Genomic DNA, 24152 nt, shown 5'->3' on the forward strand with positions numbered 1-24152 from the left:
TTTAAAAAGTAATGAGAAAACGTATGCATGTCAAGATTTTGAAGTAGATTGATGGGATTTTTTAAGGTGGGGGAAACCGACTAATAGGTTTGTGGAGGCTGGCATGTGATACTGATTCCAGCCCAATGGCATAAAACCAGAATCGCTTTCAGTGTCGGTCTTTGTTGTGTGAACGAGGCTGCATTTGTCAGTGTAAACGCTGTCCCATGGTGCCTGGAGCTGTGCCAAAGCTTCTTATCTGTTAATCAGTGTGTAAATATAATCTTTTACCTTCAGATTCTGCAGAAGCCCCTCAACCCACGTAGCTGCCGTTGTCCGTTGGTCGCGTCACCTGCACAAACCAAACTGTCTATTACTGTGATTACCTTCAGATCAGCAGCTCATCATTGTCCATCACCTACTGATGAATAAGCCAACAAATGTGTAAAGCCACGGTTTATCCCCAAGAAATCTGATTCATTACTGATTCCTTGTGTACTTAAAAGATTTGGTGTGAAATGTGTTAATGCACTGACTGAGGCTCTTGGGAGTCGTCAGTCCATTTGTCTAGTGAATGGCATAATGCGTTTGAGCTATTTTTACTCTAATTAGGATTTTCGGGAAATCAAATAGTCGTATGAAATATAATATCCTTGGGCAAAGGGTGTAATTCACAGTTTGTGTCCCAACACATCTATCTGCAGACCCCCATAAAGGATAAAACATAAACGTTATGATTAGACAAATGCATTGTTGGGCTTTTTGTGACGGCTGAATTGTGCAGCTGAGGTTTTCTTTCCCCTCCTCCCCCCCTGCCTCACCCGCTTCACGTGTGAGACACGGTCCCGCCAGATTGTCTTGGCATGGGGTGGACAGGATTACGTGTGTGCGCAGCAACTCATTACCTCTACCAGAATAGATTACTACGACTCCTGTCTAGGGAGCGGTAGTGACAGAGGGAGCCACTGAAACGCTCGGATGTGCTGCCGCTGACAGAGGTTTACAGTGTAGAGACCCATCGTGTGTTTAGGAGAGTGAAAGCATCCCCAGTTATTTGCTGTAAATCATGATGATTGACATTAGTTCCACTAACAACATACGCGTTCTTCACGTTCTCGCTGGGTCACACGGTTCCTCTGTCGCTCAGTATCCTCATATAGCCTCAGCACGGCACTGCCTCCAATGTCCCTTTATGCGTGTTGGTAGTGGAAACATCGGAGAACATACTTGCACTTACAGTAGGTGTCAGTGCACGCTGGAGGAGCCAGACGCTGATGAAAACGTGGCTGGAAGACGAGCGGCGTGGGGGAGACGTGGAGAACATCATTTATTTGGTGAGGATGGAGCAGCATGAGACGAAGAGCAGAGGAGGAGTGGGGGGATAAACTCAGCGATGGAGAGTGAGTGAGAGGGAACAAGAGGGGGGAGGAGCACAGAGATGATTCCTCTCTCTAATCCTCTAGACACACGCTTGGTCTGGCTGCCTACTGGCTCAGGGAGAGAGAGAGACGGAGGCAGGTGGAAGGGGCGAGCGGCGAGAGGCTGAGCGAGAAGGGAAAAACAAGATGAAGGGAAGAGAAGAACGGAGAGTAGCCTCCTGTAAACACCGCTGAGCGAAGCAGAGAGCGCGAGAGAGGCAGTAACGGCAGGACGAGGAGGAAACCAGTGGCTGGAGCACGGTGTGGAGCAGAGGGAAGGAGGCGGTGGAGCACTGTGATGCTTCGCTCCGGAGCTGCCTGAGGAACCACACGGAGGAGGATTCCCCTAGAAACGGAGCGAAAGAGGGAGAGAGAGAGAGAGAGAGAGAGAGAGAGGAAGAAGAGCATGGAGGAGTGGAGCGTGAGCAGAGGTCCCTGGTTGCTGAGGCTCACATGAGTGAATGGACCTGAGCCCAGTCACTTACTACAAGATGCTGTCAAAGACTCAGAGTGTGAGGGTGGAGTGTTAGTGTGCACGCGATGGATATCTGTCTCCACAAACTACAGCCGCTCTTCAAAACTCCAAGCAGAAGTAAATGGTGTCACTCACTGTGTGTGTGTGTGTGGGTGTGTGTGTGTGTGTCAGTGTCAGGAACATCTGAGTGGCCAGCTGTTTAGAAAGTAAAGGTCAAGTGCACCGAGAGGAGGAGAACAGGGAGCAAAGAGGGAAGACGTGCTCACGTGAGCAGGTGCACGGACGAGGAATTACCCCCCCACACACACACCTACGCACGCTTAGTGTGTGTGCAGCGAACGCACAAAAGCTTTAGTCGAAGCATCTCGTGCTCTTGAGGGCGCTGGTGTGTGTTTTAGCACATACAAATGCGACCCATGGGGCATTTTTGAACCCTCTGACTCCTCCCTACGCTCACCTGCCCGTCGGAGGCCGGCCCCCCGCCTCGTCTCCACTCAGCGCGTGGACCCGAAGGCTCCGGAGCCCGCTGACCGGGAAGCCCACCAGAAGCGGGGCCAGCCCTGACTGCCTGCGCCCAGTGGATGTCTCCAAACCGCAGCCATGGGAGAGTGGACCATCCTGGAGCGCCTCCTGGAGGCCGCCGTGCAGCAGCACTCCACCATGATTGGGAGGTGAGTCGATGCACACGTGGGCCTTTAAACTGAAATCAGTATAAGAACAAACTGTCCTTGCGCTGTTTAATCATGTGTGCAAGTGTGCTCATCTGTGTGTTCTGTATGGCCGCGCGTTCAGATGGCTTTATAAAAAACACACACACACACAATAACACAAACGACGGCACCAATGCATGTGCAAAAAACGCTTGCAGAGCACGAATCCGTCCTTGCTGCCAGTGTTTCAGGCAGCGCTTCCCGGTCCAAAGTGCCTGATGGCAGGCCGAGGGGGGCTTTAGCTTCTTTAATCCCTCTGAGTGACATGCCGGGAGGGTTAGGCGCCTAGGAGGGATACTGTAAGCTCGCACAGAGGCTTTGGACGCCGGTGGAAACCGCAGCAATGGGAGCACATCGCGCACTAACGCTCCACAGCGTCTCCATTCACAGTTTGTGCCGGACGTCTCCGTGCTGAGCTGCTTCTCGGCTCCTCTGCTGTCTTTTCCCCCCAGTTTGACATCAAGTCCTCTTTAGAAGCAGTCCCGTTACACAAGTGTGTATCTTTCAGTGTTTTTTTATCTTTGTGCTATAAAAATGGATATTATAGAAAAAAAAATTGCAAAAGCTTGCGTTCATGATTTATGCATGTGTCTACATGTTGACGTGTCTCGTATTTGAGTGTGAATAACTCATGCTCAAATTATTCATGAGTGTTTTGGACACAGGTGAGGAGTTTGCTCCTGTGAAGGACATTTTCTTAAAGTTGGGGCTTTTTTTAAAGACATCTTTGGAAACCACAGGTTCACGGGTTCATTAGAAACTGTCTGAATTAGCAGCGCAAACCAATTCCCTCGAGCTACTGACTCAGTCGGGCTGGTACTCTTAAATTATTGAGCTCATAAATGTGAGCCAAATTACGAAGTGTATGATGTGTGGATTTGTTCTGTTTTTTCAAAAGATGACAAAAACCCGAGTGTGAATCCTGTCACATCAAGTTAGGAAACGGAAATGATTTTGACCCGCGTTCTGAGAGAAATCTGTCGTTTGAATGGTTAGTCGAGCTGTTTCCTGTGGTGTCATGATGAATGATGGCGACTCTAAACAGTCAGCATTTGCTTCTTCTCATTCATGAGACACTGGAAGCACAGTCACTCATCATCTGAGCGAGTCACACTGGCCCCGGGGTCTTTAGGGAAGCAGGGGAGAAGGAGAGAAAAAGGAAAAGCCGCGAAGACAATCGAGGAAAACGCAGGAAAGTGAACGGTTTGTGTGCAGAGTGGAGAAGGTCCGATCGAGTAACCGGATGAAGACGTGAAGGCAAAGGCGGCGGTTATTCACAGACAAGTGAGCAGACACATGGCCTCGGTCTGCAGGGCGTTGGTAGGAAGCCAACAGGACTGTCTCGTCACGGGATGGTGCTGCTTGTCATCACCTAAACAGGGCAACCGGGACACCCGGTGGCAAAAAGCCTCAGAACATCCTCACACAGATTAGATCTGTTCTAGGGACGCCTGAAATATTTAGATGACACAAAAAGACGTCCAGAACTTTCTTTAAATGGCCAAACATACACAGTGTTTTCAGCAGCGCTGGTCAGTGTCGCTTGCATTTGTTCATGATTGACCTACTGCATTTGGTTTCCCTCCTCCAGAACCATTAGCAATGCTTAAGACTTCCCACACGCTTTTAGTTCCCGTCAATTGAGAATTACAGTTTCCAAAGATGTTTCTAAGCCTAAATTGTTTATAATATGTTTCTAAGAAATTCAAGTGTGTGTTTTTTAACAGTTGTCTATAAAAAGCTTTTATGTGTACAAGACGTTCTGGGATCAAGACTGTAATAAACAGTTATGTCTCCAGGTCCAGGTACTAGGTAGACACTCTGACATCTGGTTTACAGGTGTGTGTGTGTGTGTGTGTGTGTGTGTGTGTGTGTGTGTGTGTGTGTGTGTGTGTGTGTGTGTGTGTGTGTGTGTGTGTGTGTGTGTGTGTGTGTGTGTGTGTGTGGTAAACTGCACGCGAGTCCCTCTGGTCTTTAATCTCCTATTACTTCCTCAGTCTTAAATATAATTAACTGATTCACTGATTGACTGTCCAATTAACCAATTGATTAAGTACAGGCTGTCCTTTTCTTTTAAGACTCTTACTAGATCAACTAAGAGGATCTTGGTTTCATGACAAATTAGTGATTGTCTGAATGGCTATTATCAGCTATGTAATGGAAATATAAATGCCAGCAAGATATTGGTTGTCTCCTTAAATTGTGTCAGTGTCAGTGTGCTATTGCTGGTGATATGGGAGGGACCAGTCAGCCATTTACGTCTTTAATTTGTGTTTAAAAGCTTTTTTTTACAACTCGAATCTGGGCCATCGCTGCTGACATGAATTTTTCCAAACGCACGCTAATGCTGCCTCAATCCTGAACCCTGCTGGTCCCTCCACCGCCACTGTTCCCTTCATCCCGTTGGTCAGGCAGGTGCCGTCCTGTAGGGCCAGGCTTTGGACAGGTAGCTGTGCCTGGGGAGATGCTAGCGTGCGCTCTCGTAGCCCACCGTTCTGCGACGTCCTGCAGGCCCGAGTCAATTCGTCATCCATGAGTCACAAAGACAGCATCGGGGGAGTGTAACACTCTCAGTTGTTAGTGAACGAGTCCAGATGGCACCAGAGATTCCCTTCTATGGTCAGGGTTTGTGCTCGTGAGCATATGTAGCGGGTCTGTGTGGAAAACATGAGCTTCAGTCGACTTTCTTGGCTTTTTTACATATACTTGTGTGGGTTTTGGCTCTGTGAGTGAGTGTGTGCGTGTTCACCTGCTGACTGTAATTTATTCCTGCCATTACGGGCTGTGAGCCAGGTGTAAATCGACTTCCCCGGGACGATCTGATGGACTGCGGGTTCGCTGCGCGTCTTGGTACACACAGCCTCTGAGAATAAACTACTGTCAACACATCAATAACGCCGCCTCCGCCGTCCCGCTCCCATAGGCCGCAATTTCGTCTTCGAGCTCTCATTGGTCCGAGTGGTACTGCTTAACATGCAAATCCATCCTCCCATCGCTGCGATATGGATCTCCAATAATGGATAAGGAAAAAGAGCGGGATAGAAGACAGGCCACTTAATGAAATAGTCTTTAGGCTGTCCATTTGCAATACAAATGGGGCCCGTGTTTTGCAGTGACTGGAATGTTAAGCGAGTGATTAAAGCTTTAAGTACCTCATTGACTTTTTTGACTGTTAAAATAAACCACGGTGGTAATTAGCACACAGGATATTTATTCTCACGAAAGCGCTCTGGAGCTGGTGGTTAAACACCTCGAGGAGGACGAGCAGATTAAAGTTAAAGTGACTCGTAACCATCAGTGTCACCGTCCAACGCTGGTGTGAGCCATAAAGTCTGCCATAAACTGCCATTGTCCATGACGCGTGTGTTTGGCGGGATCCAAGATGATGCCGCAACCTGGACTAACTGATCAGAGGCAGAATGAAATGAAATTAAATGAATGTCTAGACTAAAAACAAGACCATACCTGAGGAATAGTTAGAAACACGGCTAACGTTTTAGGAACAAATACTGCATTGATTGGACAATTAAACTTTTGTCTCAGCAGCTTTAATAAATGGGTCCCATGTTTTGTGTGGTGCATTAGCTATTAGCATTAGCAGCCCACCCATCCCAAAAAGTGCTTAATATGAGTTTAAAAGAAGAACTTAGGCCCTAAAAATGTGCCATTAACTCAACTTATTAACTCATATAGGAATCTTTACAGCTGTTGATCATCTGGAGACCTGGTTATAATCCCTGAGGGGGAGATGTCCTTGTACCTCAGTAAGCATCTGTGTGGATGTGTGCAGAGGTTCCACTTCTCATTCTTTATAAAGGCAGTCCACTCGCCTCTATGGCTCCCTGGAGCCAAATTAATGCTGTAAGTCACCTCATCCATTTAGGAAAGTGTGTGTAAATGTGTGTGTGTGTGTGTGTGTGTGTGCGCGCACACAGTACATATACACCATTAGTCTCAGTGTGCAGGGATGTGATGTGCCTTTCCTATCAAGTTACTGCTCTTTAGATAGTATTTACTTAATTAATCCATGAAATGAGTGTTGTTGTGTGTTGTGTTCATGCAACCTGTGGAGGGGTTGGGTGATTCTGTTTGTATAGAGTGAAGCCTCCTTGACAAATATGTGATGTATTGCACGGTGCAGAACGTCCAGAAGAAACCAAGGAGGAGGCTGTGATAGCGTCTTATTTGCAGTAGATTTCCCTTGAGACATTGTTAAAAAGAGACACTCTCAGAAAGCCCAGCGAGATGTTTCATCCCTCCCTGCCTCTGCGTGGAGTTGTCCTCCAGCTTTGTGTAATGACTCCCAGGATGCTGTCAGCGGCCATGTCCGTGCCTCGTCTGAGCTGTCATAAGAGGCTCATTATTAAAATGACCTCACATCTTCCATAGGAGGATAATGAGTCACTGGTGGGAGGCAGACGCATGTAAATGCTGCTTCCGCTCTGGCGACTCGAAAAACTGCGGACAAATTGTATTTAAAATATGTTTATGAACGCCAACTGGCAAAATTTGTCACATTTTAGACGATAATTTTCTCCTGAAGATGGGTTCTCGTGCTCATTAGGGTCCATGTCTGTACTGAGAGTGTGATTGATCGACTCTGCTACTAGAGACACAAAAATCCTAGAAATTAACAGCAGCGAGTTGAGTGTGGAGCCGCTTGCAGCCCTTCCTGACTCGGGTAGTACAACCAGCCTCCACAGGGACCGGCAGAGATGGAGAGCTGTAGCCGGGAGGAGAGAGAGAGCAACTGCCATAATTATGGAGCTTGGATTATAATTCCTTTCCTGTGTACACCTCACATGCAGTTCCCCCAGCCTCCCACAGCTTCTTCTCCCACTCTCCATCCTCACAGTCCACAGGCTTGATGTGGTGCTTGCATGGGGTTGGTTGTCCTCAGACATTGTATTACAGGAATAAACTGCAATCAGCATTAATTCTAACATTCATGTGATGCGGTAGAATTATTATACCAATTAAGGGAAAACCCAAGGAAGGCCCGGAAAGCAATCACATGATCGGCAATGGAGAAGAGAGAAAGCGAGAGAGGGATGAATGGCCAAATAGAGCGATTAAAGGAAGTGGAGAGGTCAGAGTTCAAACAGATTTCACCTTGCAGGGCCTGAGGGAAAGGCCGTCTCTGGGAATGTGACTCAGCAAGGGTTTAACGTTAGCACCTCGCCGGAGGACAGAGCAGGTCCGTGTTACAATGATATCGGGCCACACACACACACACACACACACACACACACACACACGAACATACACCAGCCATTTATGCTTAACTTCAATTATCAGCAAGATATTTTATTATCCAACATCAAGCTACAGCAGAGTTTGTAGATTAACAAGAGTGCCCTGAAATGATTGGTGTGAGGAAAAAATTAAATTATGCTTTTAATGACTGAATTCATTTCATTGTAGTGCTACTATTAGCCCTCGCCAGCTGATTGCTTTCCAGATTGATAATTTAGTTCTTCCAACCTTCCAGGCAGCCATTAGCTTCACATCATTTAAGTATGGTGTAATGACAGTCGACTCGCAGGCAACTAGATCACCGTGAGTCCCACACTGGGGTTGTTGGCTGTAAGTCTAGTGAGAGTAACATTACTTGAGTTAATGGAGTTTGAACTCAACATCATCATATCATATTCAGAGAATGCTTCCCCGCTGCTGCCTTCAGGGACGTCGGACTTTCAAGCTCTGAGAAACACCTGCCAGTTTCAGACGCCGGAAGATCGATGCTGATCGTGAAACGAGTCGCGTGTACCAGCGTCCGCTCTCGTCTGCTCGACCACCAGCAGTGATGGGATGAATTATTTACCCCAGGAACAGTTCTGCAAGTTGATTTTCATACTTAATTGGCACAAGTGGTGTGCTAGGTAGGCGAGCGTGCCTGATTTTAACGTGATTTTGCATTATTAAACATGTCAGGCTCATGAACATTTCTGAGTAGACGGGTTTGAGGCGTTACTATAATCAGGATATACAGTATATTATTGGATATAGAATTTATTAATAGAGCGACTCTTAATTCTGGATGGTTTGATGTGATGGTGTGAGTATTTTCCACTCTGAATATTCAAAAATACATAAGGTACAGGTGTTCTACCCAGCAAGTCAAGAAGAATGTGAAAAATAGCACATGCTACTTTAATATCAAGGTTTTGCTGCCACAACCATAATAATACTATTTAAGGAGATTATTGTTTGCAGATATTGCTGAAGCAAAGCAGATCATAGGCGGAGCTGTTTTTATTGTAACTTAAAAGCTGATGTAAATGTTTTGAATCTGTGATGATGAGCATCGTTGTAGCGTCAGGGCGGACGATCATGAAGATGGTCATAAAAACAAATAGGGCGAAACACACGTTATCGTGACCGACGGACAGGTTCTCTCGACGAACCTCGTCAAGTTCAACGAGTGCAGTCAAACCAAACGGGCACCTTTGATCTTTATTTGGCACAAAGCAGCGCTGCAGCTTTTGAAGCTTTGAAGCTTTTTCTCAGGTGGGTCTATTTGTGGTTGTTAGATTATTGTCTTATCTGCTTTTATCGCACACGACTAACTGGATTTTCATGCAGAGCTTGTAAAGTTGACGTGTTTGTCTTCATTTGTTCCATTACAGTGCGCTTGTCTGCCGATGCTCTGATCATCTCAACATGTCCTTAACTCGTTCCTTTATCGTTCTGCCTCAACACTTTATATCTCTCCATCTTGCTCTTTGAACATCAGTCAGCTTTGATTTATTTTCCTTATCACCGTTTTCCTGCAATCCCATCATTGGCTGCATCTCCACAATTTTCCGGGGTTTCTATGAACAAGTTAAGGGTGTAAGAATCACTTAGACTGCAGTCCATTAATCTCCCTGCTCCCTAAAGGCTGTATCAGCTCCTGCGCGGCCTCACTGACTCAACGTGTGCAGGAAATCTTAAGTGCACACCGGTCAGACATCTTACACCGCGCTAAAACACACACCGCCTCCACCAGGACCAACACACTGATTCACCGGCCCCCTCGCACGTATGCCCGCTCCCAACCAGATGGTCCTCCAAATATACAAACGTGTGCGTAAGTGCGGAGCAGCGTGGTTGCTATATTTACTCATCACTCAGGGGCAGAGACATACACATAGACACGCTTCCTCGCACGCTGCCAAAAACCGCCGCCGCCGCCGCCGCGCCCGCGTTTGCAGCTGATCACATGAGCGCGACCACGCGTTCGCACCTCAGCTCGTGCGCGCGGATCTTTGGAGCCGCGCGTTGGACTCCCTGCGATATGTTGGATTCACGCTGTCCTCGTGGCCAACCATGAGACAGCTACTTGACAGTACTGTAACACCGAGTGGGTAAATTTAGCCGCCGCAGCTTGTAGAGTGACAGCATCCATTTTGGTGGCTGCTATTTACTGAACAAAATCGTCTCATCTTCAAACAGGCATCGCTGGGATATTTCAGGACTATGACTCTGCAGTTACAGCTTTCAGGTGACAGGAAGAAGAGAACAATAGATGAAAAGTCTTATTAGACAGTCAACACTTTCCTCCTGTAAAACATCGTATCTTGGCTTCTTGCCCCTCGGCTCCCATTTCTCGCACAAAGCCACCATTAGCTTTTAGCTCTTTCCGTCATTGGTTCACTTCTGAGTCCATCTCCTTTCATAGATTTCACGAGGTGGCAGTATGAACTGTTTAACTAACTGCTATTCCCAAGATGAAGAATGAGCTTTTCCGTCTTAAATGAACCAGCTCAGCTTCCCTGGAAAGGCGCGTGCCCAGAAACGTCCCGCCGAGTAAGATCAGCTTGAAAATGGGAACGCTGACAATTAAATTGTCAGATTTTCTCCACAGTCTTTCCCAAATGAGCTGAAAGATGCATTAGATGTTCACTGATTATAACAGTCTGTGGCTTGGGTGGCAGCAAAACTCTTAAATTCATGGGCTGGGATCTCTGTCGTATGAAGAGCTCTTGCTGCACTTCCAAGTCCCATTTCATCATATATGTATCATAACCACATCAGAACACAATATTGCACATGATGATGGTTCCATCATCCCCAGCAACAGATAACGCTGGGTGCTTCTACTGACATTGAAGTCGTTGGTGTGATTTTAATATTTGATATTGATGCACTGCTAGTTTGAAAGGTCAATAGGAAGTAATCCACCAGACTATAAAAACAGGTAAGCATTACTTTGTGTCCCGTGAGCGTGTGGGGGATGTTCCCTGCATGACCATGTGCTGTCTGCTTGTGTGTCATGGTGGCTCCCTGCATGTGCCAGAGCGGCTGATTTGGGTTGGAGCTTGGCACGAAAGCGCAGCGGTGGGTGGGGAGTTGGCGTGGACACGACGGCCCGAATTTGGGATTGTCCAAAACCCACAGATTTAATCCGGATTATTCCCATCATTCCCCCCCCCCTCTGTATTTCCCTCCATGGACCCCTCCCTTCCTTCCCACCCACGCATTCACAGTCTTCCTCACTCCCGCTGCTCTTTCTCCTGCTCAAGTTTCACCCCTCCACCGCGGTGCTACGACCCACCCAGAAAGCAGCGCGCCCACTGGTTGGTCTGTTCCCATGGCGACCACTCGTGTTGCTTCTTTTCACTCCTGCCATTGATCTGTTGTGAATGATCTCTCAGAATAGATTTTAGAAAGTCTATTTTTAAACATCTGGGCTCCTTTTTAACTCTTACTTGGTCACATAATCTGTTGCCAGGGTAACTGCCATGGCTGTTATCGTCATGGAGACCCACGCATGCATGGCACTGAGTAGAAAAACCTCTGTAGGAATCAATCCATAAAAGACCAATTAAAAATACTCTTTGAAAGTAATAAGCCAGACAAACGGTGATGTGTTACAGCTGCAAATAAACAGACTTAGTGTTTAATTTATATTGTGTTATTCAAAGGGAACGTGGTCTTTGGAGGATTATTTGGAAAATAGTAATGACAAGATGTATGTGTAAATACTGCATCTTTTTACATTCTTAACGTTGTTAGTTATTAGTGAAAGATCTAGTTTTTTTAGTAACGGGTCTGAAGCCAAACCAGTTGTTTTCATGTCCTGTTAGATGCCTGATGTTGTACTACATATATTTGTAATCTTAATAATCCAGATATTACTAAAATGTGTCCTCAATTTACCTAAGATGACTCGAACTGAAGCCACCTGAATTACCATGAAAGGCTTCAAGGACCGTGATAAAAACATTAATACTGGTTGATATGATAGAAAATCATCTTCTGTCGACTGGATGAAACAAACACTCGGCAATGTCAGACACAATCGGCTTTGTAACGCCCTGCAACAGCTGGAAGAGTGTGTGTTCATCTCTGATTAAACTGTGTGTGCGTGGAGAGGTGTTCTTATCCTGCGTGTGCGTTCAGAGGATTCATTCCCTGTTTCTTTCCTGCAAACAGGAATGTGCAAACGGTGTATTTCTTGGGTAATGTGTGTGTGTGTGTGTGCGTGCGTGCATGCGTGTGTGTGTGCGCACGTGTATGTGTATGTGTGTGCATGTGCATGCCTGCGTGCGCGTGTGTGTGCGCGTGTGTGTGTGTGTGTGTGTGTGTGTGTATGTGTGTGTGCATGTGCGTGCATGCGTGAGTGTGTGTGTGCATGTGTGTATGTGCATGTGCGTGTGTGCGCGCGTGTGTGTGTGTGTGTGTGTGTGTGTGTGTGTGTGTGTGTGTGTGTGTGTGTGTGTGTGTGTGTGTGGTCATGCAGGATAAAGGTCTGTGAGCAGGGGAGAGTGCAGCCCCCTCGCTCCTTCTGTCGCTGGCCTGGAGCACCGGAACGCTTCCCTTCTAGGTGCACGCGTGTGTGTTTCTGTGTGTGTATGCTGCTGATGACTGCTGGTCGGGCTTGGACGCGGTCCGGCGCTACTTGACCCACTGTGCACTACGACCTATCGATGAAGCTTGGCAAAGGATCGCAGGCACTGAAAAAGCAAGTGGGAGAGAAGGGAGCGTGTGAGGGGTGTGTGTTCATATTTAATGTGACAGGAGCAGATTTGTTAGAGCTGCTGGTGTGTTGCGTTCGGGTCACACACTGGCACCACTGGAGACACACGAAGCCAGAGAGCAGCATATGAAATAAGGGACAGAGAGGCAGAGTGTAATTGTGTTCCTTTCATTCAGACATACATTATCCCTCGCTGTGCTGTCACAGTTCGATCTAGTGACCCGCGAACAGGAGCTCATTTTATGAAATTTCATGTGTAACTAAAGTGAGACTCTGGTTCCCATCAATGAAAAAAAGCAAAAAACGAATCAGCCTAATTATCACTGCAGAGACTTGTGAAGACGCAGGACGGGAGGCTGATTGGTGAATATTTCAGAGGGGGCAAATTAATGAGCGAAGCAGGTTGGCTGAATCATTAGGCAGCAGGGAGCGGAGTGTGAGATGGAGCTCAGCAGTGGGAGCAGCTATTGATGGAGGCAGAGGTGACTGTCGGCAGGTTGGCCGTAGCAGTGGGCTTGTTTACATCACATCTGAGAGCAGCCTGCTGAGCAAAGTCAGAGCAAAGGGCTGGATTTATATATCACTGACTGATAATGGCTTCATCACTGAAAACTGCTATGAAAACAAGTCACAGATACACAAAGTTTTATTTATATATACAATGTTGCACTTTTCTCTTTTTTCCTACTGTCACCACACTTTCCATAATGAATGTTGAATTTCATTTCATAAAAAATAAGTTGCATCACAGAATAATAGAATTATGTTATCAACAAAAGCATGATCAGTTTTAAAGGTTAGTTAAGTAGCAGCATAATCTTTCACAGAGAGGCTTCAACAACCTCACAATGTTTATCTTTGGGTCCATTTTTCAATCTGCTTTCAAACCGACCTATTTTCCCCTTTTCTGCCTCCTCTTTCTGACTTTGAATCTGTAGGTAGAGCGTTTGCTCATTCTCCGAAGCCGGGTAATACGCTCCACATTTCCCTGCTGCGTTAACGCAGCAGAGTAATTCCCTGCGCTGGCCGTTTCAGCGTACTCTTCTGGAGGCTTTTTGCACAAAGTTAACCAACAACGGGCTCTTTGAGGTGCCTTAGCCACGCTCTAACTGCTGCGGCAAATCTGCTGCCCTCCTCGGCAGAAGCGCGCTCTTTAGTTGACTTAGCCTCCAGTCCACACACTTCTCTCTCTCTTTCTCTCCTCGTTTTCTGCCCCCCCCCCCCCCCACCACCACCACTACCCCTCGCCTCCTGTTGCCGTGGTAACCAGCAGAGAGGAGTTAAATGGAGGGGAGATTGAAGGCAGGGAGGAGACTTCGGGTTTCTGGGTAAAGAAGCCACTGCTGCGTTCCCTCTTCTCTCTTCTTTTCATCTCCGCTGCCACATCGTCCGGCGTCTTGAAAACCCCTGAGTCCATATTGATCCCTGGCCAATTATTTCAGCCTTCTCCGGCTATAATTTATTGTAGTGCTATCTCCTCTAGGCACAATTCCAATGTTCCCCTTTTCTGCTTCGCATTAACCGGTGTCCCTGTCTGGATGATCCAAAGTGCAACAGGGCAACGGGAGGATGTCCATTTTCCAAATGGACTCTTCTTCTGTGTGTAAACAGGTCTCATCAACAGAGCAAAACCTGAAGCTAGATCTTCAACAGTTTAATTTGTTTTTGCATTAAATAATGCAAAGCTTCTGAACACATATGCATTGTTTATTTGTAGTCCTATGAAGCAGAGGCGTGCGCATGGAGGGGGCAGCGGCACCCGGAATTATCCCGTCACATGCAGAAACAGATTATTTCCGCACACGACCGTTCACAGTTCATTTTTAGGCAATTAACTGCACTTCCATAATAAGCGCCTTCAGTTTGATAATCACCGCCTCGGTGCGCGCTATCCACGTCGGATAACGAGGGAAAGCTGGAGAGAGGGAGACCTCGCGTCCGACACACAATTGCAGGAGGACAGGAGGTGTTCTGGAGCGGCGTCGGCGTGGTGTTTGTGTGTAATCACCAGGCGAAATATTAGTCGAGAGGAACAACAAACAGTCTTCTGGCAACTGAGGGTGCGAGTGTGCTGAGATGTGGGCTGACCTGAGTGTGTGGGAAATATGTGCAGGACATGGGGGTGCGACTGATAACGTAAATGAATCAGCCTGGAAAAATAGATGCTGGTATTTATGCTTGAAAACGTAACATTTTCATAGCGGCTTTGTCTGTCACTTTATGTATAAATGGGTTTTCAGAAACCATATGTACCCAGATACGACGAGAGGATGGAGATGGATGTTATTTCCTGTTTTACAGGAGAATCGCTGGCTTTTCACAAGCCTCCAGTGACTGTTCTCAGAGACATAATGCTCTTCGTAGAAAACCACAGACACAATCTGGAGCGTATTCCTACCGGCGAAGGGGAGGGGCGATGGCACGGAGATAGAAAGGGCCAGAGATCCCAGTGAGTCCAAACAAAGAATGGAAAAAAAAAGAATGAAAGATGCTCAGGGGATAAGAGAGCGGGCAGGTGGGGCATAATAATCTACAGCTATTCAATAGCATTAAAAAAAAAAGAGGAAAGGAAAAACCTAATGCAAGAATCCTCCCTTGGCCCGGCCACAGATTACAGCAGTGGGTTTGCGTGCGGAAGCCATTATATAATTCATTCTCTACCATGAGCTGGTTTTCCTTACTGCGCCCTCCATCTCTCACACGCTGTCCCAGCACTGGCAGGTTTCTCTTTTAATTTAAGGAGCAGTTGCCCGAGCCACACTAGGTTTTTTGGTGACTTTATAATCTTTTTATCCCTGTCTGGAACTAATTCATCTTCAAGAGCAATTTAGAGCAATGTCTTCTCGCAGTCCGCTGTCAGTTTCCAACACTCTCCACTCGCTGCCTGGCGTTTTGTTGCGCAGATATGTGCGTGCGTGCGTGCGTGCACACGTGCAGACATTTAGTGCAATACCCTCTCACTCTGGTATTGTGAATTCTCTGCCCACTAAGCTCCTTAATGGAGTCACTACAAGGGCAAATGCATTTTAATTTTTCCTTTGCCTGTTTATCTGCTCCCCCTCTTCGCTTGTTCTCCACATTCCAGCCGGTCACGGGCGCCCAACCTGGCCATACGGCTTTTATTTGGCTCCCGGCAGGTCATCAAAGGTGACGCGGCGTTTCGATGGGACGCACATGTGAACCGCCCTCCGTCAGACTGTGGGAGGGATTAACTCTGCCCTTCAACTCCACATCTGCGCCGCACAAGACTGGCAAAGCCACTGTGCGATTGGTAGATTACCGTTCCCAAAGCCAAATGCCATCTAATGATTATCTGCTAGTGTCGAAGGTGCGGGAGCACAGGTCTCCCTCTCCCACTGGTGTCCAGGTAAACAGATCGTTCTAATCGAGTTTGACTTGGGGAACCTGCGCAGACCTTGCGCTTTCTGTGAAACGCGCTGGATCCTGAGACGCCCGAGTGACGGCTGCCTTCTCTCCTCCCTGTTATGTAATACATTTAGACTCAGCATGTGAGTGGGCTGCAGGTGAATCGGAGGAAGGGGGTTAAAGTGGGATTTTAAGTGGAGAGCCGTCCGCCGAGGCTGCTGCCGGAGCGGGAAGTGGTCGAGAAATGTCCCCGTGGCTCAGTGTGCATGTGTGCACCCTCCAGATTCAGTAAAAACAGCTACACTGTTTCAAGGTAGAGTCCTTGAAAGAGATGATGCCATGTCTTGCAACGCTATGCATTCGTCCGAAAACCTCAGTGTTTACACGTAATTAGGAGTCCAGCTGCAGCGCTCGTGCCGCAGTGTTGTGTGCAGACGTCACTCACCCTTCGGTAAATGCCTCCACGAACAAAGAGAAGAACGTGGCCTGGCTTTCAAGGTTTAAATGCATGCAGTAACAGTTCCAGCCTCAGATGCTTTTATAGAGTAACACGTTCCGACTAAACCTTTACGCACGCTCTGGAAGATGACTTACTGCCTTACTCACTGCTCGGGTCTGAGGGGCACTTACCACCATGTACTGTATCCACCGTGAATCTTTGTCTCTTTAAATTTTAACCGTCTCCGCTGTGCACGTTGACCTTTTCTTTGCCACGACTTCCTCCACGCTGCTCTACTGTATTTGCCCACCAGCGCTGCCGCCTCGCACGCCTTTATATGTCACCGTCCATGGATTTCCATGCGCACAAAGCCCATAACTCGGTGATAAATGCAATGAGGTCATTATCTGACGAGCGGCCGTAAAAGCACACGCTCCGGATTCACGTGAAGTAATAGCAGTGATTTATCTCACGGTTATTTATAGCATTATTATTTTTATAGATAGGGCTGATTATCGAGACAGTGGATGTGATGCCAAGTTAAATGTCCTTCTGTCTTAACGGCTTGCCTGGTCTCACGTCTGAAAAATGAAGGAGGCATGAGTAAAGGAAACAGAACAGGAACGAAGGGGAGGCACGAATAAAATGAAGCAAACTCACATATGTGACAATACAATAAACAATAATCTGTTTGTCTCAACACACGTCACTCACAAATAGCATCTAATCTGCAAACCGGTCCTAATTAAGTCTCACCTGTTGCTAGGGCAGTGAAGGCAGCACGGTGGAGTTTGAATGTGCAAAGAATTAATCACCACATCCACTCTCGCTGGGCTTAATGACATGTAAAATCAGACAAGGGGATCTCACCTCTTTGTGCGAGGATGCTCACAAAAGCCACACACAACTGTGTGAGAGACGCCGAGTGAGTGACAGACACCGGGCTTTCAGTTCCAGGCAGAGGCCGCACGTCAGGGCCTCACGCTGAGACTCGGAGCCCTCTTCTAGTCTGGAGCGCTCCATTAGCAGCGACACAAAGCCCGTCTCCGTCATTAGTGAAGTTTCCCCTCATCTTTGTGCCTCTGTGATTTCATCCTCACTTCTCTGCGATTAATAGGAGTTCAAAGTCCTCCCCGGAGCCCCCCTGCTGTGGCTCCAAACTCGAGCCCCTCCTTTCAATCACGATCCCGTTTCTCATCCACACATTTTATCCCTTATTAGGATTTATCCTGCAGTTCCTTCCTAATTGTCCCGCGCCCTTTGTTTAGAAGGCGATTGGGATGTCCAGCCCAGTCTGCAGTTCGTCCCCTCTCATTAATGCCGCTTTGCCTGTTGATATGATATTCATGCCATCAGCTCACACAGTATGTGCAACATTCACCTGTGAAATTGCCTTGATTTATCTTTGCTCTTTATAAGCCGACTACACATAAGTCTCTGTCTCAGCATTTACATACTTCACTGGCTCTCTTATCTCTTATAGCTGTATTAATCTGTCTTCTCATACTCAGCACTTCTATATAAGGCTAAACTCTTGGTCTGACTCTCGGTCAGACTGTGTGTGTGTGTGGGGGGGGGGGGGGGGGGGGGGAATCATGTTCAAACTGAGAAGTCTGAGTGCTTAGAATGCCTTTTGCTCTCTCCTTCAGAATCCTGTTGACGGTGGTGGTGATCTTCCGTATCCTGATCGTGGCCATCGTCGGCGAAACCGTCTACGAGGATGAGCAGACCATGTTCATCTGCAACACTCTGCAGCCGGGCTGCAACCAGGCCTGCTACGACAAGGCCTTCCCCATCTCCCACATCCGTTACTGGGTCTTCCAGATCATACTGGTCTGCACGCCCAGCCTCTGCTTCATCACCTACTCCGTCCACCAGTCAGCCAAGCAGAGGGACCGCCGCTACTCCTTCCTCTATCCCATAATGGAGAGGGACTACGGCGGACGGGACGGGGCGCGGAAGCTCCGCAACATCAACGGGATTCTAGTTCAGCACGGCGGAGACGGCGGGGGAGGGAAGGAGGAGCCCGACTGCCTGGAGGTGAAGGAGATCCCCAACGCCCCCAGAGGCCTCACGCACGGGAAAAGCTCCAAGGTTCGTCGGCAAGAAGGCATCTCCCGCTTCTACATCATCCAGGTGGTGTTCAGGAACGCGCTGGAGATCGGCTTCCTGGCGGGCCAGTACTTCCTGTACGGCTTCAGCGTGCCGGGGATCTTCGAGTGCGACCGCTACCCGTGTCTGAAGGAGGTGGAGTGCTACGTGTCGCGGCCGACGGAGAAGACGGTGTTCCTGGTGTTCATGTTCGCCGTGAGCGGCATTTGCGTGGTGCTGAACCTGGCGGAGCTCAACCACCTCGGCTGGCGCAAGATCAAGGCGGCCATCAGGGGCGTCCAGGCCCGCAGGAAGTCGATCTGCGAGATCAGGAAGAAGGACATGGCGCATTTGTCGCAGCCGCCCAACCTGGGCCGCACACAGTCCAGCGAATCGGCGTACGTCTGACGAGGAGGGGGAGAAAAACAGGAGGAGGGGGCCGACTGTGCAAGAGAGAGCATGAATTCATTATGATTTTAATTTGATAAAAGCAGCATGGGGGGTCGAGGAAGAGGACCTCTTCTCTGTGATGTAATGAAACAGAATGTAAAAAGACCAAATCTCTGGCTCCAGAGTTCAGAAAACTAGAGGAAGAAGAAAATGTCAAAACAGAAAGGTGACAGACGCGTTTTGATCTCTTGGGGAGATATTCCAACTGCCATTTTATACTTTTGAGTTTTTTTACTAATTACCTGCTCCTCGCTTCTTTTACTGGGAGGTACAAACGACGGGAGGTTGGAACAGACGGACTATAAAAAAAGAGAGGAGCATAAGTGTGAGACTGTTGTGTGTTCTTTGGGGATATTGCAGGAGGATGACAGTGTTTGACGCTTCCTATGGTGCTTTTCTTCTGGATCGTGTCAGCCTGAATGAAAAAGGAAATGACGGCGGCGTCATTAAAGGAGAAACGGAAGGGCCGTCAAAGCCACGACAGGCTGTGGAGGACCTGGGCCGGGGGTACGGGGCGGACGTCACACTCTGGGAACGCATGTGAAACAAAGCCAGGCGGGAGAGAAGGGAGGGGACATTTTTCTTTCCTTGCCGGAGACTGGAGGTGAACCGAAGCCAGAGGGGAAAGCGCTGCCTCCGATCAGTGTCAGAGTCGCCTCCGTGGGCCAAGACCAAGGGAAGGAGAGCGACGATGCTTACGCTCCGTCTCTTGGCGAACGGTGATTTTAACACAAACACGGCGAGTAGCATAAACACTGCTCCTCTCGCCTCCTCGCTTCCACGGCTGGCGGCCGCGCGCTCCGCGTGCCGCCGGTGACCCCTCGCTGCTCTCGCGCTACGTAAACTTTGCAGAGGAACGAGTGAAGGGGACGAACAAGCGGCGCGGGGACGTCAGTCTCTCCGGGAGCTCAAAGTAAACGTCCCCCCGGTCGCCCGCATTCCTGCGAGCGGAGAAACGGGGAGAGAGAGAGGAGCAGAGCTGGAGACTAAAGAGCAGGAACAGATCACTTTATTACAACTTTACACAAATTTTATAAAGTATATCACCATAAGTTATGATTTTTATTTTGAGAAAGCTATGGTGCCATCCTTGAGATATTTAATTACTGTTAAAGATTTACATAAAGTATATCATCATAATATTATTTATCCATTTAGACTATATTCAAATAGATTTATTTAACTTTGCAGGTGGGTTGGTTGCAATCTGATGTTGCTGTTTTTTTTAAGTGTATAATCTGTCCGTCCTTTTTTATTTTATTTTATTTCTGTTTAGTCTAAAGCGTTTCTCGCTGATGGAGCCGATGACTGATGTGTAGCGGTGGGAAGGGACGCGTTGCTGGGCCTCGGCCACGTCGAGCCGCTTCGTGAGACTCGTGTTTACGCGACACTCCGTCCCTTGAAGGGAGAGCCGTGTTCTTCGCATCCTAGTGGTTTTCATTTTGCGTTTCTCTCCTGACTGGATTTCAGCATGCATGCCTTGTACGAGAAAAAAGTGAAGGAATGATGTGAACGGAAACAGAAAACGATAATCGGGAGCGTTGCACCTTGATTAATGCAGACGAGTGGGCGAGTGGCAGACTGGAGGAACTCGTGATGGGACGTGGGCTGTGTTGTTGGACACGCGGGGACATTCACAAGTGCATCATTTTAAAACTAGGAGCTTTCACATGAAACCAGACATAAGGACAGTTTGGTGAACACACGGAGCAGCGTGATGAAACTTTGGCTATCAGGTCCAAGGGAAAACAGATTTTTCATCCTAGTAACATTTATTGGCTGTAAACGCACCTGATGAGTGGTCTTACGTTTCGCATGCGCCGCGCAGTAAACAGGATAACGTATCACTCGTGACACTGTAAGCTGCCTAAACCAGCAGCTACAGCAGGTCCTCGCGCAGCAGCGGATGCGGGAGCAGAAATCCCCCGTCTCCCCTCGCTGTCGCCGCCACAGTCTTTGCGATTCTTACAGGTGATTATCCCCAGATTTAGACTCCTCTCAGGATCTCCACGGGGCTCAATGGGATTGGTGCGCTCCACTGTATGCGCTAGGAGCGACAAATACGCTAACGGTGCATGGCCCAATGCCTAATAATAGAGGCTGGATCTTGGCTTCCCTCAGCTACTGAGCTCCGCATGGTGCTTCTAGTGAAGGCTTAAACCTTGGGCTTAAAGGCCAAGCCAATGTCCTGTACAGTTCCTGCTGGAGGGTCGCTGCGCTGATCTAATCTCCACAGCGTTCAGGTCAAAGCTTGTGTTTTGAGTGAGTAGTAAATACGCATGAGATGGACATAAAGGTCTATTTAAAGAAAGAAACTGTGCATACGGCAGATTTAAGGCCACACCGCTCCACTTGGACCGTTGTTATGTCTGGTTTCATTCAGGACAGGAACCCAAACAGGCACCGAGGACGTAGGCGGCCATAAATGTGTCCCGGGTTCCTTCGCTTCACATTCATCCAGCGTTAATAGTGACGCATTACTCCTGCAGTCCCACGATCCAACACGCAAGCGGGTCCCAGATCTTCCGACAGCCCGTTACTCTCTCCCCGTCTACTTTTCTATTTGTCAATGTGAAATTAATTATGCAACTTTTCTTTCTCTTTTTTTTTGACTTGTGGATTAATTTTGTTGTCTGTTGCTCTTTTTGTGCAGTGACATATCAAAAAAAGAAAGAATTATTTCTATGTAAAAGAACTACATTTATTTTCAATGTGTAAAATCAAGGGTCGAGTGTTGAAATATAAGACTAGAAGAAAAAATATGTTACTTCTCCTCCCTTGCCAAAGTGATATGCAAAATCTCAGTAATTTTAAAAGATTTTTTTATGCATGCGTAATGGCTATAGAATAAGCATGTTTCTATGTTTTTGTCAACAACAAAGTCTTTAAAGGAAGTTTTTTAGTCCAAACTTTGGAGCGAAGCTATTACGTCTTGATGCCAAGTGTGTATATAAACCCCCCAGGTTTTCTGACGGTTCACAGGAGACACTCGACTGTGTTCAAACTACCTATGACAGATCCTCCATCTGTTTCTACTACTTTTGAAAAGCCACTACAAACAGTAACTCTTCTACTTCAATTTATTTGCACATGAATATGAATCCCTTTATAATCGGTTGTAGAAGACGTTTTATTCTCCAAGCCGACCTTTAGATTTAACACAGGGTACACAGGAATAAAAGCATTCAGGCCAGGCTGACACCTTCTCGTCAGACAACAAAGCATTCCAGGATTTAGTCCCCAGCACAATGTCGAGCTGATCTACACTTAAGACCATTGTATTTGAATATGACTCATCCTTAGTAAAACAACTACACTGACAGCAGTCTCAGGAAAGAAAGCATTCAATCTTTTACACAAATCTTTTCTAGTGAAAATGCTGTTTCTATGGTAAAAGACGAAATCGCTTTTATAGACCGAGTCTCACTCCATTGCTCCCTCGTACTGTGAAGCCCAGCCCACACAACTGTCTTCAAGCCTGATTATTTACCTGTTGGTGCTACTGAGGTTGGACTCTGTACCAAGAACGTGAATCTGAGATCCGATGCCTCGCGTCCAGCGCACTACTGCCCCACATACCACAGGTCACGTAGCGAAGCAGACCCCCCCCTAACTCCCGACTGTTACTAGAAACGCAGGCTCGTCTGCAAAAGCGGGCGAGGGTTCCATCGTCTCGAATCTCCGCACGAGCTTCGTACGGTAAAACAGTAGCAAACAATTTGACTCCTCAGGAACGCGGCACGCGATTCAGCTGTTCCATTCATCAACACCAAGCTCATCCAACGCCTGCATTATTGTTGATGCTGCTGCCAGAAGGACCTTAGATTACCTCCGTAATCATGTAGCCATTGCTGAGGGCTGGAGAGTGTCCCTTGAGCAAGTTTTTCAAACGCCCCTCTCACACATCCAAGGGCTTCTTGCTTCTTACAACCTAAAAAGCCATAGTTTCAAAAAGCTATTTCAGACTTGCCTTGGCGCTTTATTTTGAAGGAGCACATCAGTGCTCGTGGGCCAGGATTAATCATATGTAGTCAATTAGGTGACCTTGACACGTTTTTTTCAAATGAAAAGGTTTTTACCGTGTTTAATTGAACGTAAAAAAAGAAAGTATGTAAATTATAAAGCTCTTTTCCTCCGAATGCTCGGCTTTAGTGTTTATTCTGAGATAAAAAGCTCCCTCCCCTCCGCGGCCCTGATGATACTGGTGGTGCTGTCCGGTCGGTGGGTTACAGTAGATTACCACTACGACCATTTCAGGGCTCAGGAGCAGATCTCTCAACCTCCCACTAATCTGTCATGATTTCAGTAGTAGTTACTTCATCTAATTACGCTGAGTGGCAGCGTGGAATCAAAAGCGCCGTCCGGATTTGACCGCGACCGCCCTCGGGCACCTGTCTCTCACCAGCACCCTCTCCACGTCTCCAGCGAGCTCGAACCGGATCCCCTTCCATCCGCGGCGCGCGTCTGTAAGAGAGAGAGCAGACGCCTGAGTGGTGGTGATATGTGAGGGGAGCAGGGGAGCAACGCCAGCTTTGGCCAATATTTGGCATCCTATGGTGGTGATCAATAATCAAGGCATCGGAAAGGGAAACCAGTTTAAAACATTAGCCCTAGCAACTTGTCATACGTCAGCATAGCTTCAACTGCGACATCTGTACAGATGTAAAATCATGGACTTAAAAAAACGGAATGATGAAGGACACACTTACGTTTGCTCACGCTTTGTAACCTGCATCTAAAAATCTGACTGCAGATTTTACGGCGTACCTGACGAACCTCTGTGGAAGGTTCACTGTATATTTCTGACTGGTGTACTGTATGTAAAGACTGAATAAAACCTTGAATGTTACAACAAGCCTGAACCTGCGTCTCGTGTGCTGATTTCTGACCGGCCACCGCAGATACAAAGGATGAGCGCGTGGGGGAAATTAAGAAAAAACAAGTTACAATTCATACGGATATGGGTCAATGTGTGGTTTAGCGTTTGCCGAAAGCCGCGTGCAGCCCAGCTGGTTGGGATGGTGACATATCTGAACTCAGTAGGTAACACTGAAACCTTTCAGCGGGATTAAAACCTTTAGAGCATAGCGCTGATGGGAGGAGAGGAAACACGGATGTGTGTGTGAGCCCAGTTGTATTTAACCCTCCTCCCACTGAATGGACCACTTACGTGCATTCAGATGCAGCTGTACAGATACAAATGCATGTAAACATCACCACACAAAGCCTGTTCCTGTTGTGGTTTGTGTGTGTATGTGCA

At 47.6% G+C, this 24152-nt stretch overlaps 1 protein-coding gene across 1 annotated transcript; it reads left to right on the forward strand.

Annotated features, from left to right (window-relative positions):
• The first annotated feature begins 1163 nt into the window (after positions 1-1163).
• Positions 1164-23754, forward strand: LOC114867480 (gap junction delta-2 protein). The gene is made up of 2 exons (XM_029170147.3): positions 1164-2543; positions 18001-23754. Exons 1-2 carry the CDS (start codon positions 2473-2475, stop codon positions 18848-18850), a joined length of 921 nt encoding a protein of 306 aa, XP_029025980.1. The 5' UTR covers positions 1164-2472; the 3' UTR covers positions 18851-23754.
• The last annotated feature ends 398 nt before the right edge of the window (positions 23755-24152 follow it).

The sequence above is a fragment of the Betta splendens genome, chromosome 13 (genome assembly GCF_900634795.4).
Source record: "Betta splendens chromosome 13, fBetSpl5.4, whole genome shotgun sequence".
Taxonomy (NCBI): domain Eukaryota; kingdom Metazoa; phylum Chordata; class Actinopteri; order Anabantiformes; family Osphronemidae; genus Betta; species Betta splendens.